The following is a 17032-nucleotide window of genomic DNA, read 5'->3' as shown; positions in this document are numbered from 1 at the left end:
TGAGACCCACCAAATTCTCTGATTCTCGCAATTTCATCGCGTGAAGAGCAACCAGTGCCAGCGAGGCGCGTGCGCTATACGTGCTCGCTAGGTGCGCTAAGTTTAACAATGCTATAATAACCATTATACAATTTTAAAATTATGACTAAATGTAATAATGTTACAATATTGGAGTATTAAAGGTGAAATTTGTTAGTATAGACTACATAAAGTTTGTTATGTTTGGTAATTAATTAATTAAAAAAATAGAGAAGATGTATTATATTTATGCTAATTAAAGTTTCTTATAAATAAGGGAGAGTAGGAGTAGTTTAGAGCTTTTCCATTCGCTATAGTTTTTCGTCTGTAATCCTCTCTCTTTAAACCCCACCGCCGCTCCCAAAACCCTCCGTTATCCATGGCGGCCACTGAGGTCTCCGACGTCAGCGACGGACCAGTCCTCAGCGTCATCAACAAGCGCATCCGTGCTCTGAAGAAGAAGCTCAACCGCATCTCTCAGATGGAGGATTCTCTCGCGAAAGGCAAAACCCTAAACAAAGAGCAGGAGGAAACCCTCCGCACTAAGCCCGCCGTCCTCGCTGGAATCGACGAGCTCGAGAAGCTCCGTCAGCCGCTCTCCGCCGCTGTGGAAGAGGAAATCAGCCTCTCCGTTCAACGCCACCAAGTCTCCGCGCCGGACGCCCCCGTCGCCGCCGCCCCCAGCGAGGAATCGGGGAAAGAGCCCGAAGGAGAGGTAGAGAATAAGGGCGAAAGCGATGCGGGAGTGGTGATTGAGGATCTACTGAATCTGCTCTACTTTGGGAGCATGTTCGATGTGAAGACCTTGCAGAACCACTTCACTGAAGTGATGCTTTCCAGGGAGCACGAGAGAGGCAGTTGCTTGTCCTACGACTACATGAAAGACGATGACTCCATTGATCTGCTTGGCGAGGGGGACTTGGATTTGCTTTCGCTGCTCAGCGGGTTGCTAATTTCCCGACCCGCCAACTCATCCTTGCCACATAAGAACGCCCTTCAGAAATGTATTGAACATGCCAAACTCTGGCTTGAGAACTCCACACAGCCAATTGAACCTGATTCCAATGTTACTTGTGAGTACAATCTCTTTGTGTTGTGAAATTTAAATTAATCTAGAAATATATTATTCTGCTTGTCATTTGTGAGTATGATATTTGGAATCTATTTGGATAATGCCTCAATAATGTTTGATCAATTTGAGATTTTCTTTTGCCAATTCTTACATGGCTTGTCTTGCTGTATTTCCTTGTTTTGGTAGATGCTGAGTTGAGACTGAAGCTCAACAAGATTATGGCTTCACAATATTTGACAGCTGCCCCAGTTGGACTGCAGGCAGCTACCATGAATTATGGAGCGTATCAGGCTCCAGTGCATGAGTCTGTTCCTCCTGTAGATGTGCCTGTACAAGTACAAGTGCATGTTGAAGACATTGGAGTGCAGTACCAACAAAAGGTGTGTAATACTTATTCCTTTCTCTTGTGCATTTTCAAACTAGCTATAATGTTTCATAGTTAAATGTTCAGTTCTGATGTTGAAGCTACAATATTTCTGTCTCTGTTTGGCTTTTGCAATGTTTTTTTTTACTTGACAATATATTCTGTTGTATATTGATGGAACTACATTCACTCATATCTCATGCTTGCTAAATTTAATGAATTAAACCCTTCCTAGATGCCATTTCTGAATTTGAATGTTTTTTGGTTATGCATTCCTTGGAAGTTTAACCACCTGAAAGCTTTCACTCTTTTAGCGCATTTTGTTCCCTGTGCACCTTAGTCATTATTCATTTTCTAGTTGTTGAAATGCTTTCTTGCTGTAATATGTCTGTATTTCTATATAGTGGCCTCATATGCTATCTTTTCTTTGGTGTATGCATTTAATTGTCTATGGAGATGCTGCTCTGGGCCTGTTTGTAATCTCCATTCTGCTTGAGGAGATTCTGGCATCCTGTTAAAGATGCAAATGCACTTTGTTTGAAGTTCTGGCGAAGTCAACATGGAGTTTTTGGCTTCTTATTAAGTCAGAAGCCAAAAAAAATATTGCCTTGGCCTCTTGACTTCTTTTCATGCATAACTCAAAGAAGAGCCCCATCTATACATAGTTCAAACACTCCCCATAAAATATATTATATTCCATAATAAGAATAAAGCACACTTCTAGCAAAAAAAATCATAATAAAAGTAAAGCAGAAGATAAAAATAGAGGCCCAAAGCAGATGGTGCCCATTTTTCTAGTTGGGGTTGTAGGCATGATTTGTTGTAGTTAGGGATGTACTTGTTCTAGTTGTGTTTCAAGCAGATGATAGCCACTTTTCATACTTGAGTTTAAGTAGGTATGCTGATTGCATGCTGGACAAATGTAGATGTGAAGTAAATCAATCCCCTAGACTAATATTATCATTTTGCTAACAAACTTTAAGCACATTAGGAGACTTCTTACTTTATACGAATGTGGAAATTCTGTGGGTGTTTACTAGAAAGACAATTACATAATTTGAGATGTTGGGGCAGGAGAGAGTAAAGCTTAAGTATCACGAAGATGTGATGACCTTTCCTGCATGAGAGACTTCCACAGTCATGTGACATTGTGATGTGAAATATAACCATTGGGAAATGTGGGTGTTGCAAAGGTTATGTTTTCTTCAAGTTCATGTTGAGAATTGAGATTAGGATCTTTGAACCTTTTGTTCCCCTTTTGTATCTTCTATGTTGTCTTTTGCACCCATCATGCTTAGCTGTACATATTGTTCAACTAGTGTCCTAGTGAAGTCAAGTGATTATTGTGTAGGTACTTAAAGCTGATATATAATATGCTTTTGGGATTGATTAAATTCTTTGCTTATATATAAGAAAGGGTTTTATAATTGATATTTTTTTAAGATAAAAGATTGAAGAAGCTTTTGTAGTTTTAGAGTTTTGTTGATTTTGTAAAATTATACATGGAAATAAAAGTTTGTGGTTCCCCATTCTCCAGCATTTGGTCAGAAGGTTGTAAGATGGCTATCTAGTTTTGTAATGGTACATTAAATTGTTTTTCCTTATTGTTGGATTAGTTCCATTTTCTACTTCCTATACATCAAAACAAGCAAAGTGTAAAATAGAGGGTGTGTAAGGCCACCTCTCTATGGCTTGTTAAAATCTATTTAAATGTTTCTATGGAGCATTTTGCAAAAGGAAGTGCATGAGTTCCAGAAAATTTATGCCATCTGAATGTCATAGTTTTGATGTGAGATGCAATTTGCAAATTAAATTCTAATCCTTCCCCTCTCCAGCCTGCCTGCCTTTCATAAAGGGAGCAAAATGCATATTTTGTTGGTGAACTGAAATATTTGCTTATGTTGAAATGGTGAATCTGGATGGTATATAATGAGTGTTTGTTCTTAGATGTCTGAAGTGAATAAATATTTTTATGTAGTAGTTACTAGTCTGTTTTTGGCTTAAATTTTTATTGTAATATTCAAGTTATCTCTCTCATCTCATCTTCTGACATCAAACATCCAATTTTAGGAAGAAGAATCCATAAGTTCTCATGGTAATGAGACTCACAATTATCAATCAAGTCATGTGGATCAGCTTCACCAGGTATATATCCACTCCCTGCAGATATAAAATATGTATCTATAGTCGAGGGTAACTCTAGCCAAGATGGCAAGAGATCCACGCTTGTAACCACTAGGTCACAAGTTTGAATCCTTGCTCCTTTGGTTTGAGCCAGTCAGCTATGGGTAACCTAGGCTGATTTACTTCCTTTTGGTCCTTTGCCGGCTAAGGTCACAAGGCGGGGTGCAGGGGTTTACTCACACTCAAAAAGATTGTGGGGTTTCCCTCGTCATCCAACAAAAATATGTATGTTTAGTAGTCACATACTAGAAGTAGACACATGTTAAAACCTCATTGCTTTACAGGGAGAGGTAGGGGAGGAAGATCTGTCTGCATTGCCAACTGAAACCGAAGCAGTTCAAGCTGAGTTGGAGGGAGTGCAAGGGGATCACCTCAAGGATGTGAAAGAGCAACAAAACATTCCTCGAAGATCATACCAGAATTATAGGGGTGGCCGCGGTGGGGGTGGCCGGAGGGGATATTCCAATGGTCGTGGAGGTGGAGGAAGGAGCAGGGGAGCGGGAGGGGCCTACCAGAATGGGCGCAGCCATTACTCTGACCAACCCAGTAATTACATCCCGAGGAACTCTCACTTCCGGGGAAGGGGCGGTAGGGGCGGTCATTACAGCAACCATCCTCCCGGAGCTCAAGTCGGCAACTATGACGAGGAATATTATTAACCGGTGGGTGCCATGGTTATAAAACATATGTTGAGAGTAGTGTCTGTCCTCCATAGCAAGGCCTGCATACCAAAGGTTTATGCTCTCGCATTTGCTGCTCTGCACCCCCAGAAAACTCTTTTCCTGTTTACTGTTAGTAAACTGAACTGATCATCAGTCTTTCTTTCATATATGTGATGGTGAGGAAGGAAAATATTTAGTTGTAGTTTCGTAGACTTGCACTTCTAATTTAAGATCCTTTGTTTTTTTCAGAAATGTTTTTTTTTTTATTTTCATTTTTCTTGTTGAGCACAGTAATTAACTTTTTGAAAATGCCCATCAACTAACTTCATTAGCAAGCAAGGAATTGAGGAAACAACCAAATATCTATGCATTTATAGATAGAATTTTCTTATTAATCGAAAATTCTCACTCTGAAATTGACTGACTATATAGGCATCCATATCCAAGATTAAGAACAACATTATTACAATACAAACATATTCCACAACCAACACGAATAATTAACTGGTGTCTGGTAGCAGCTAAATAATTGTTCAAACTATCTTCTTCTTCCCTACTATCTTATGCACATTTCACTCTCCTTACCACTGAAAATATATCAGATATATTTACATTCCTTGTATTTCACTTTCCCTAACTTTGTTAGCCACAGTTAACAAATATACCTTAACTTTCGCTATTGAGCATGCCTGCCCAGAACCCTCCTCAGATCACACTTCTGATCTGCACTCAATCTCGATGGGAATTTTATGTCGAACTTGATCCTCAAATTCCCTTTCTTACCAGGCTCCTTGGATATCGGCATCCCTTCATCCGGGATTACTTTCTCCTGTCCTGGCTTCACAATCTCTGAAATCTCTACCGTCAAATCTCTTCCATCCAAGCTCGTCAATTTGATTGTCTTCCCTGTCAGAGCGTCCAGTAAGGAAATCTTGTGATGGATAACGAGGTCGTTCCCATCCCTCTTGAACACCCCGTGGGGTTTCTCATCAACAACGAAAATAAGATCTCCAGGGGCAGCACCCGCTTCGTAGTCCCCTTTCTCAGGGAAAGTGATCTTCGTGCCTTTCTTCCAACCAGGCTTGATGTGTATTGTCAGTACCTCTTCAACAGTCACTGGCTTACTGCAATTGCAATACAGCAGTTATATAATAACAATATAAATATAGTGAAGCATAAAATGTTGTAATATAACAATAAGAAATTCAAAGAACTAATATGTCAGGCTTCGCTACAGCTATCTATCGACCTATCTGCAGAGGAGTTCAATAATCTTTCAATGAATCTTGCAAGCTATGAAGTCTATAGTAATTGATAAGAAAGCTACAATAGCTCTAAGCATCAACTAATCTAAGAAAAATTTAGTAATTTGACATCCTTTTCAATTACACAAAACACTTCAATTGATAAGAGTATCACTTGAACCAATAATAAGGCTAAGTAGTATAAACGAAATGCAGTTTCTCTAAAACCTCATATTAGATTTACCGACTTGTAGAGATGTGGCTATGTCTTACAAATGGAACTATACGAAACTGGAGAAGTTTACATTACCATCCTACCAAAACAGGAAATCAGCTAACTGGTTCCGACTAAGACTAAACAGTCCTAAAGTCATGAAACTTTGTAACACCAATATTCTAACTCAGCATTTCCCACAATAAGTACTCTAGTTGCATTTGCAAGTAAACCAGTCAAAAAGACAACATCAGATGATTCAAAAAGTGTTAACTGCAGTCAAATTTCTCCAACCACCTCAAGCAGATAGTGAGAAAAAGAAAATTAAAAGTGCAAGAAAAAGAATACTTTTTTCCAGTTAATTTGAAAGAAATCATGAAGCACATGGATGGAAACTCGTTCTGGTTGCATTAAGAGACATTGTATTTAGCGGGGTAAAGCAAAGAATCCTAATTACGTAACACCTTAAATCTACCCTACTCTGCTGGGTTACCAAAACGAATGCAAATTTCATGCCTACACTCCATGCTTATAGAGAATCATCAGAATGACCTGACCTCCACACTTCCACAGATTTTACTTGGAACTAAAGTCATCAGAATTGGCTATGGAATTCTATTACAAATGTTATACAATTTTCCAGAATTTAGCAGACTTCAAAAAATAGCCAACAACAAAAGGCTAACTATGCTTTCACTTTCACCTTGAACCATTTGCTATTATTTCGCCTAATTTATTCATCAAAATTTTAATTTTTTTAAATGATTAAATTGATAGTTACATGCTTACATTCAAAAACACAAGTCTCAATAATCAATATAATTATTAATTATATATACACCAAACATAAACTAGTATATATGCACATAGAAATGCACAAAAAAAAAAAAAAAAAATCATATCCGGTGGGGTGTGTGTACTCGTTTTACGTACCCAGCATCATCGAGAACGATCCTTGAAATCTTCATCTTCCTTTTGGAGCCTTTATAAAGCTCCTCCAAGCTACACGGCAGCTTGTTCTCCACAGGCGCCGCCTTCCGCGGCGTTCCTCTGTTAACACCGTCATGAGCAGGGCTCCCTTTATAAATTCCCTCCGGTCGGCCGAAAAACTCGGCGAATATATCTTCCGCATCACGCGGATCGTACTTAAATCCCCTTCCACCGCCGCCGCCGCCGACACCGGTCGGAGACGCCGGATCGAATTGGCCGGATTTCAAAACCTCCTCGCCGTACAAATCGTAGATCTGCCGCTTGTGAGAGTTGCTGAGCACATCGTACGCCTCCGATATCTGTTTGAACTTCGCCTCCGCTTCCTTCTTGTTCTGGCTGTTCTTATCCGGATGCCACTTCATCGCCAGCCGCCGGTACGCCTTCTTCAAATCTTCTTCGTTCGCATTCTTCGAAACTCTGAGTATATTGTAGTAATCCACCCCCATCTCCTCGCCGTCACAATCCAGAACCTCGCGAGTACGGGAATTCGTGCGCGTATACACACAACTCTCAAACGAAAATGTAGAACTCGAGAGAATCCAGCGGGTTCCTAAACGGCGGGGAATCTCCGGCGAGACGGCCGGAATTAAAAGGATTGAGGAAACGAAAGCGCAGGGTAGAGGAAAGGCAGAGTTTGAGCTAAGATACGCGGAGAGCGTGAGTGGGAGATGGGAGATTATTTTTAATTTTATTAATAATAATGCTAATATTTTAGGAGGTGTTAAGATGACGGCGCCGTGAGGCAATGATTGTGACGGTCCATTTTCCAATGATGACGTGGAGGAAAATGAGTGGGTGGGTGAGGGAGATTGGAGTGCAGACAGCGCAGAGACGGTTGGGGGATGAGAACGTGCAGAAGTGCAGTGCGTGTGTGTGTGTTAGAATCTGTTTTGGCGTCGCTGTAACCATTTTTTTTTCTTTTTTTTTTTTTTTGAAAACTTTTTTTTTCTTTTTTTCTTTTTTAACTACGGTTGACAACTCGGAGTGAGTTGGGTACACTTGACTCTTTTTTTTTCTTCTTCTTCTTATTAGGACTCTACACACTTTGAGTCATATATGAGCCTTAGTTCTAGTCTGGTTGTGACTCTCGTCCTATATATATACTTGTAATCTGTACAGTTATATTTGAGATTATTAATATACAAACATATAGTTCTCATCTGGTATCAGTCGCTTAGAGTTTTTCTTCTCGATCCCATGGCTGAGAATGACGGTTCTGTGAACTCATCCGAACGGACCGTTTCTGATGTTGCTACGGGTTCTGTACAATCTTCTTCCGTGGCGTCTTTTTCTTCCGCTCATCACTATATCAGCATTAAGCTTGATCACCGAAATTTTTTATTTTGGTGCACACAAGTTGTTCCGTTCGTCCGCGGTCATGATTTGATCGAGCTCGTCAATGGTTCGTGCCTCTGTCCGGCTGAGTTTCTTCCCGCTGCTTCGGATGGTGCTCCTCGTCTTCCGAATCCGGCATACGCTACATGGGTTCGTCGTGATCAGGCGTTACTCTCTCTGCTGGTTTCTTCTTTGTCTGAAGACGTCCTCGCCATCGCCGTTGGCTGCCGAACGTCCAAGGAGTTGTGGGATGCGCTGGAGCAGTCCCTCGCCTCGGCGTCTCACTCGCGGCAGCTTCACCTCCTTAGCCAGCTTCACGGACTCCAGCAAGGCGACTCCACGACGGTGGCGTATCTTGGGCGAGCACGTCTCATCGTCGAAGGGCTAGCTCTCGCCGGTCGGAAGGTGTCACTGGAGGAGCAGAATTTGTACGTTTTTCACGGTCTTCGCCCGGAGTTTCGGGGTGTTACTGCCTCCTTGGCTGTTCGTGGGAGTCCAGTCACCCTCTTGGAGCTTGCTGATCTCCTGGGCGCTCAAGACTTTATTGCCGGCGAGGATTTTGCTGGTTCTGGAGGTGCGTCGCCGGCGGTCTTTGCTGCTCACGGTGGACGACAGCAAGGACGTGGTGGAGGCCGAGTGGCTGGGGGCGCTGGTTCTGCTGGTTCTGGACGTGCTGGTTCACGTCGTGGCGGAGCTCCATGGCGTGGTGGTGGCGCTGGTCGGCAGCAGCAGCGCGGTGGTAGCCGTGGGCGTGGCAGGGGCTTTAATCTGCAGTGTCAAATTTGTGGTGTGTATGGCCATTCTGCTTTGGCTTGCTACAAATTGCCCTATGTTACATCTCTACAAGTTAATTATGCACATCATGGGGATTCTACATCCAATACAGTCGCTGCTCACACTTGGTTGCCAGACACAGGTGCAACGCACCATGCCACGCCAGATATAGCGGCCCTTTCCAGTTCTGAGGAATACGCAGGTGGTGACACTCTTCGTGTCGGTGACGGTACACAATTACTTATTAGCAATGTTGGTCATGCATCTTTCCCTACGCCCTCTAGGTCTCTTAGATTATCCAATATTTTGCATGTCCCCAATCTCTCTGCTTCTTTGTTGTCGGTTCAGCGGTTTGCGTCCGATAATCAGGTGTTTTATGAGTTTCACCCTTCTTTCTTTGTTATGAAGGATATCCAGACCAAGGAAATTCTTTTACGGGGCAATAGTTCCGGTGGGCTCTATACCTTGCCGATTCCTGCTATTCCTCCTTCCGCTTTTCTTTCTGCTCGTGCTTCAGTCACCACGTGGCACGATCGCTTAGGTCATCCGCATCAGCGTGTACTTAGTCGAGTTTTACAATCGTGTTCGGTTAGTGGGTCTAATAAAACCTCTTCTAGTTTATGTTCTGCGTGTCAAATGGGTAAATCTGCGCGTTTCCCATTGCCACGTGTTGAGTCTATTAGTTCGAATGTACTTGATTTAGTTTACACGGACATTTGGGGCCCTGCCCCTGTGCTCTCTTCGGATGGTTATCGTTATTTCGTGTTATTTGTTGATGACTATTCTCGCTTTACTTGGTATTATCCCATGAAATTGAAATCTGATATGTACTCTATTTTTTATCGCTTTCGTTGTTTGGTTGAACGTTCTTACTCTATTTTTTATCGCTTTCGTTGTTTGGTTGAACGTTCTTTCAATTGTAAAATTAAGGCGATTCAATCTGATTTAGGTTCTTTCAATTGTAAAATTAAGGCGATTCAATCTGATTTAGGGGCTGAGTTTAAGAAACTACACTCTGTTTTCGTTCAGCTTGGTATTAATCACAGGCAATCATGTGCGTACACACACGAGCAGAATGGCCGTGTGGAACGAAAGCACAGGCATGTGGTTGAAATCGGTCTTGCCTTAATGTCTCGTGCTTCTATACCCTCTCGTTTCTGGCATTTTGCTTTTGAGTCTGCTGTCTTTCTTATTAACAAAATGCCCTCCCATACACTTCACAATTTCAGTCCTCATGCCTTGGTACATAAATCCTCGCCCTCCTACTCTTTCCTCCGTGTGTTTGGTTGTCTGTGTTATCCTCATTTATGTCCCTACAATCGTCATAAAATGTCATATCGGTCTTCTCCTTGTGTCTTCCTAGGCTACCCTGAGTCTTTTCGGGGCTATCGATGCATGGACCTGCAAACTAATAAGATATTTGTGTGTCGTCACGTGCGTTTTGATGAAGGGATTTTTCCCTTTGCTGCTAACTCTGTTTCGCAGGCACCCTCGGATCAGCCATCACAGCCTTGGGCCGAATCTATTCTCCGTACTGAAGCTGGTTCCTCTCCGGTGGCTCCAATACCTCCTCCTGCAGTAGCTCAGAAGAGGCCTCGTGGCCGTACTGTGCGCCCTACGGAGCGGTCTCACTCCATGGCCACCCGGAGCCGCTCTGTTGCTCCCATTGTGGGCTTGACTGTCCAAGCTTCTTCTGCTGATCCCACATGCTATACACAGGCCGTGAAGCATCCTGAGTGGAGAGAGGCGATTGATCAGGAATTCAATGCACTCTTGCAGAATCAGACATGGTGTTTGGTGCCTCCCACAGACTCCATGAATATCATTGGTTGCAAGTGGGTGTTCCGCACCAAGAGGAAGGCTGATGGGTCTATTGAGAGGCACAAAGCTCGACTAGTGGCTAAAGGGTTCAACCAGGTGCCAGGTCAGGATTTTTTTGATACATTTAGTCTAGTGGTCAAACCTACGACAGTCAGGTTACTCCTCTCTCTTGCTATTTCTTCTGGTTGGTTGGTCAGGCAGTTGGATGTGCACAATGTGTTTCTGAATGGAAACCTGGCTGAGACTGTTTACATGCGTCAGCCTCCCGGCTATATTGATCCTCAGCACCCTAGCCATGTCTGTCTCCTGAAAAGATCTTTGTATGGTTTGAAGCAGGCTCCCCGTGCGTGGTTCACTCGTCTACACACTTTTTTACTCCCTGTTGGTTTTAAGGCCTCAAAAACTGATGTCTCATTATTTTATTTTTCCCAAGGATCAGCTATTGTTTACCTACTTGTTTATGTGGATGATATTCTTGTTATGGGCAATGATCAGGCAGTGGTGATGACTCTACTCTCTAAGCTCTCTACTACATTCAAAATTAGAGATCTTGGGGAGCCTGGATTCTTTCTTGGGATAGAGACGGTCAAGTGTGCTGATGGTGTTCTACTTTCGCAGCGTAGATATATGACTGACATCTTGAAACTGGCTGGTATGACAAACTGCAAGCCACTTGCTACTCCCATTGCTACCTCGCGGCCTCTCTCTGTCAATACAGCTCTTTATGATGATCCCACGTAGTACAGGAGTCTTGCAGGTGCCCTACAGTATTTGACTATCACAAGACCTGACTTGTCTTTTGCGGTCAACCTTCTCTGTCAGCAAATGCATACTCCCACTACTGCGCACTGGGAACAACTGAAACGTGTTCTAAGGTATGTAAAGGGTACTCTCTCTTTGGGTCTGCGTCTGAGGAAGTCAGATTCGAGTACCCTACATGCATTCTCGGATTCGGATTGGGCTGGTTGTCCGGAAGATAGGAAGTCCACCAGTGGGTTTGCTGTCTTTCTTGGGATCAATCTAGTGTCCTAGGTGTGCAAGAAGCAGAAGACTGTTGCTAGATCCTCTACTGAAGCTGAGTACAAAGCCCTGGCAGATGTGTGTGCTGAGGTTCTGTGGATCCTTTCTCTGTTACGTGAAATAGGAGTTACACCACTTCTAGTGCCCAAGCTATGGTGTGACAATCTCGGTGCCACCTATATGTGTGCTAATCCCATCTTTCATGCTCGTACAAAGCATGTAGAGATTGATTACCACTTTGTGCGTGACAGGGTAGCTTCAGGCGACATTCAGGTACACTTTATTTCCACTAAAGATCAGCTGGCAGACATCTTCACCAAATCATTAGCAGGCCCTCATTTTTCATTCCTGAGAGACAAGCTACAGGTTACTTCCGTACCCTCTGCTTGAGGGGGAGTATTAGGACTCTACACACTTTGAGTCATATTATGAGACTTAGTTCTAGTCTGGTTGTGACTCTCGTCCTATATATATACTTGTAATCTGTACAGTTATATTTGAGATTATTAATATACAGACATATAGTTCTCATCATTCTCTCTTTCTTTTTCTTTTTTTTTTTTTTCAAAATTTTAACATTAGATATTACAAATTTTAATTACTTTGTTATTCTGACTCTCTCAAACGAGACATCATGGATTCAAGTTTCAATGGGAGTGATATTGACTCGTTGGGTACTCATTATATGAGGACCATTTTATTATGGTGCATTTATGAATACTCTGCGGTGCATTTTTGCTTATCTAATGGTGAACCCGTACCGACTGCACGGGAAACACTTCTCAAGTAAGATCAAAGGTTGACCGTAGGAAAAAATGAAATAGCATTTTAGTAATTATCTCAAATTTTAAATACACTCTACAACACTATTAAGTGCAATATTTTTAATGAACTTTACATATCATCAAATGCATTTGTTATTTTACAAAGTGCGCTTATAGAGTTATAGATCAAAAGTGTACTCGTATACGTCCAAAAATGCATTTGGTAGTATTGAAAAGTTCAACTAAAGTCCTAAACACCAATTTTTACTTGATATATATGATAAAAATTCGATTAATTAAATTAAGTAAAACATAATTCAATAAGATATATTTTAAATTTGATGAATGATTTAATCAAAATAAAAACTCAATTAATTCGGTTAAAGTTAATCGAATAATCACTCCTAGACCTTAACTTCATCTACTATCTTCACACTATAAAGAAAATCGTAACTTTTCTCTTTCTACTTTTTATATCAAAGTAATTAAATATTACACTTTCTCCCGTCATCACCACTCAATTGATTAACATTTAAAATCTTTGAACGCCCAACTAATTAAATCCGTCATGTATGGCTATACTCTCAACTCAAGTAGGGTATTGACTGCCTACCAAATGAAAAAAAATCCAAAAAAAAATTTATTATTAATTAACATTACAACTCATATAAATATCAATTCAAATGAGGCTTAACCACAAATCAGGTTGACAGATGAGATAATGACCTGCAAAATTTGTGTAGGAAAGAAGGTGATGGTTGTGGGCCCAAATTGGATTTAAGAAATCTGTGGCTTATGACATGATTAAGCTCAGGTGGCCCAATGGAATTATTCAATGGCCCAGTAGATGATAAGGAAGCACAGTGCTTTAATTTGGGTACAGCACAAGGCTAGGTTTAGGTAGGGTACAATGTTGTTGTCCATGATTTGATGGATAATGTGGAACCTATTCCATAATGTCCCTTTTATTCTTTTTCAACAAATCTATCTATCAATCTAAATGACAGCTGACAAACTGTTTTTCCTAGTTTATGTGTGAAAGATGGGGTAATTTTGAAAATTAAATTTTATAGTAGTTGTTATATATTATTCTCTTCATCCTGTTTTGTTTGTTTGGTTCGATTAATGAGATTTAGTTTTTTTTTTCAAAAAAAAAAAAGGAGATTTAGTTTAAGTTATTTTTAATTTAATTTTTCATAATATTAAATTTAGTATTAGCATATAAAATTTATATATTTAGAAACTATATTAAAAGTAGTATTAAACACAAAAAATAATTAAATTTAAAAATAATTACAAATTACTAGAGAAAATCATCAACGAAGAAAGAGTTGGTTTGACCAAAGTATAGTAATTAGGACAAGCAAAATGTGAGAGAAGGTGTGTATTATTGTGGGATAAAAATATTATTTGCGTTACAATTAAATTTTATATTAAAAATATTACAGTAAAAAAATAAATTTTTAATTTATGAGAAACAAATTATTTTATTATAGGAATGAAATTTGGTATAATGGGTTGGAGATGAATAAAATTTGATGTAAGAATATGCTAAGAATATTTCTTTTGGTGTAAAATTTGGTGCAGAAGGCCTTAAGATTAATTCTATGAAGTTTCTCCCTCATTTAATTGGTTTTATTTTTTCTCACTTTGTTTGAAACATTGGCAAAATTATACCGATTAAAATGGTGTCTCCAACTATGCTATTTTCAATTCATAAGAACCTTATGATTCATCTATTTTTTTTTTTTTTTTGGGAATACTATTGACCCTATTACATGTAGTATCTGTTCATATACTCTCTCAACCTACTGAAGTCCGCTATTTTCATTACCTCATTTAATTGGTTTTATTTTATTTTCTTTTTGATGTTTTAAAAACCTTTATTCTAAATATAAGATCATACATAACCAAATATCAATATGGTAATCATTTCAATTCCACTCTACTACCAAACATATAAAATAGTTTCACTAAAATTTATTTCTAATTACCAAGTATTTAATTCCCTTTTGAATTCTGATTCCTATGTTCCAATCAAACGCACCCTTAATTTGAACTTGGTGACTGGCAATTCCTTAAACAAACACATCTTTCTTATAAAATCTTTTATGATTATGGTATTATTTTATTTGAATAACCTCACTAGTCTATATATGAATATGTGCACAATAATATATAGAAGGCCATAATTAGGATATTGTGTTTTTTCCCCCTCAATAAAGAAAAATCTTAACTTTGCAACGTGGTTGTTGATGAGGAAATATCTTATAGCCTTATAAGTTATGAAAATGACACATGCCAGATAGGACAAAGGCATTGAAGGTTACTTTGCTCCTACTTTAATTTGGGGATGTTTAAGTAAATAGTTGTTAGCGATGAGTTAGTAGGTTTGACTAGTTGATAACATTAGATGATTGTAGAAAGGTGTTTAGTTGTTAGTTGATAACCGATTACATATAAAATGATTTTCTCAAAAAGTTGTTTTGAATCATTATAGGGAATCAAACCCAGGTTCTCTTGAAATTCTTCCCCACAAAGAGAGCTCACTTGCCACTTGAGCTATTCATTGGGTTATTAAAGTATACCATGTTTAATATGTTATTAGAATATACACATGAACAAAGTAAAGAACATAATTTTGCTTTTTTACCTGCCTTAACTAGTTGATCAATTCAAAGAAGAATTAAAGTCATAGTCAAATACTTCGATAATAGGTGTAGGCCGGCCAAATATATAATTCAAGCGCTTTCAGTAATTTATAAACCGTTGAGTCACGTCAGTGAATTTATTTCTTTCATATATACTAGAACTTAAAGAATTAACAAATTAAATTGTTAGAATTGGAGTTCAATCTTTTTAGATATAATTTTAATTTTAAGATCGAGTAAACTACTATGACAATGTAATAATTATAGTAGACATAAAGTAGTAACCAAAAAAGTATATATATTTTTTTGAAAAAAAAAGCATATATAATATATATATAATTTGAGAAAGGAGCTATGACGAAGCATTTCACCTTATGATGATAAAACGTGGAGGCCAATTTCATGGCCTCTTTACTAAAGAGGTTATCAAATCAATTCAACTTTTGTTTTGTTTTTACATAGTAATCAATATATAAGAAAAAAGTAATTAATAAACCTATAAAAAGAAAATGATGATATACAGAAATAATTAATATATTATCGGAATATAAAATTAAAAAGAATTTGTAAAGATATAAGAAAGTAAGTACGATTAGAGTTGTCAAAACGAGTTTAGCTTGGCGGCTCAACTTGTCTTGCTACATAATAAGGTAGGGCGTGGGACTCCTTTGATCCGCTACACAGAGAATTAGATATAAAATTAAATAAAGAGTAAAAAGATAAAATAAAAATTTACGTGATTAAACCAAAATATTTTATATTCATGTTAAAACTTCAATTACTATCATTAACTTTTATATAATTTTAGTTATTAGATAGATAAAACATATTTAATTGTCATTTGTTTTAAATTATTATCACTTAATTAATAATTATAATTGAGATATATATCCTATCTTATGGTATTATATATTGAGCATCCAAAGCTCCATATCGATACCTTAATATATATCCTATTTTATGGTATTATTGAGCATCCAAAGCTCCAAGTCATAATCAAATTGTTACCCTACAATATACATTCATAGTTTTTCTTTATGACTTTATCTCTATTCTATCTTAAGATAGAATCCTACCCCCCAAAAAAATTATTAATAATACAATTTTCTCATGGTCATGATATTAAATCACTATATGAAGTTTTGGAATCGCAATATCAATCAGCTCACCACATTTCCTTTATCCCTACTCAACAAGCTAAGTAGCAGTTGGTATATATATGATATGAATTTTGAATATTTCCATAGCTTTATCCCTACTCTAGTAGAACTGTAGAAGTTGATGATATGAATTTTGAATATTTTGATGCTTTTGGGAATTGGGACCGGGTTTAATTAGTGATTAAAAAAATTGCACTCTAATTTACAAAATTTCATCCATTTCTATTTTAATTCTTCAAAGTATTTGTTTATCAATATTCACAATGAGACTTACTGTCCCTTGGTAGGAATAATCAAATCTTACACCCGTAGTTACCAACAAAGTAAAGTTATTAATTTCTTTTTTTTTTTATATAGATTTTTTAAACTAATTGAACAATACTTTGAGGAAGGCTTTGAAGAATTGAAGGGATTAAAAGAGAACACAACAGGATCGAGTCTTAATCGTAGTGTGAGAGTTTCACCCAATGTAATGAGCTCTTTGTAAATACTAAACACTAGTCCTCTTACTTAATGGGCTGATCAGTTACTATAAATCACTTCTTTACTATCCTATTGGGAAGGATGTATGGAGCCTTGAATGTGAGAGAATTTCACCACATATGAAAAAAAAAAAACCACAAAATTAGAGTAAAAAGAGTCAACCATGATAGTTGTTTCTACATAACTTCCTTTGTTTACTTTGAGGTCCTAAAAGTTGCTGAAAAGCACAGAAACGACGAAGGTTGTCCCAAACAACTCATTTCTTATGTGGAAAAT

The 17032-nt window shown here is 38.5% G+C and overlaps 2 protein-coding genes across 2 annotated transcripts; one reads left to right on the top strand and one right to left on the bottom strand.

Annotated features, from left to right (window-relative positions):
• Positions 1 to 315: 315 nt before the first annotated feature.
• LOC116027156 lies at positions 316 to 4552 on the top strand. The gene is made up of 4 exons (XM_031268596.1): positions 316 to 1091; positions 1277 to 1470; positions 3525 to 3599; positions 3923 to 4552. Exons 1-4 carry the CDS (start codon positions 398 to 400, stop codon positions 4295 to 4297), a joined length of 1338 nt encoding a protein of 445 aa, XP_031124456.1. The 5' UTR covers positions 316 to 397; the 3' UTR covers positions 4298 to 4552.
• Positions 4553 to 4662: 110 nt separating this feature from the next.
• On the bottom strand, positions 4663 to 7410 carry LOC116027157 (dnaJ homolog subfamily B member 1-like). The gene is made up of 2 exons (XM_031268597.1): positions 6692 to 7410; positions 4663 to 5424 (listed from the first exon to the last, which is right to left on the bottom strand). Exons 1-2 carry the CDS (start codon positions 7192 to 7194, stop codon positions 4977 to 4979), a joined length of 951 nt encoding a protein of 316 aa, XP_031124457.1. The 5' UTR covers positions 7195 to 7410; the 3' UTR covers positions 4663 to 4976.
• Between the last annotated feature and the right edge of the window lie 9622 nt (positions 7411 to 17032).

Source organism: Ipomoea triloba, chromosome 8 (assembly GCF_003576645.1).
Source record: "Ipomoea triloba cultivar NCNSP0323 chromosome 8, ASM357664v1".
NCBI lineage: Eukaryota > Viridiplantae > Streptophyta > Magnoliopsida > Solanales > Convolvulaceae > Ipomoea > Ipomoea triloba.
The sequence above is the reverse complement of the archived record's forward strand: the minus strand, read 5'-3'. Positions and strand labels throughout refer to the sequence as shown.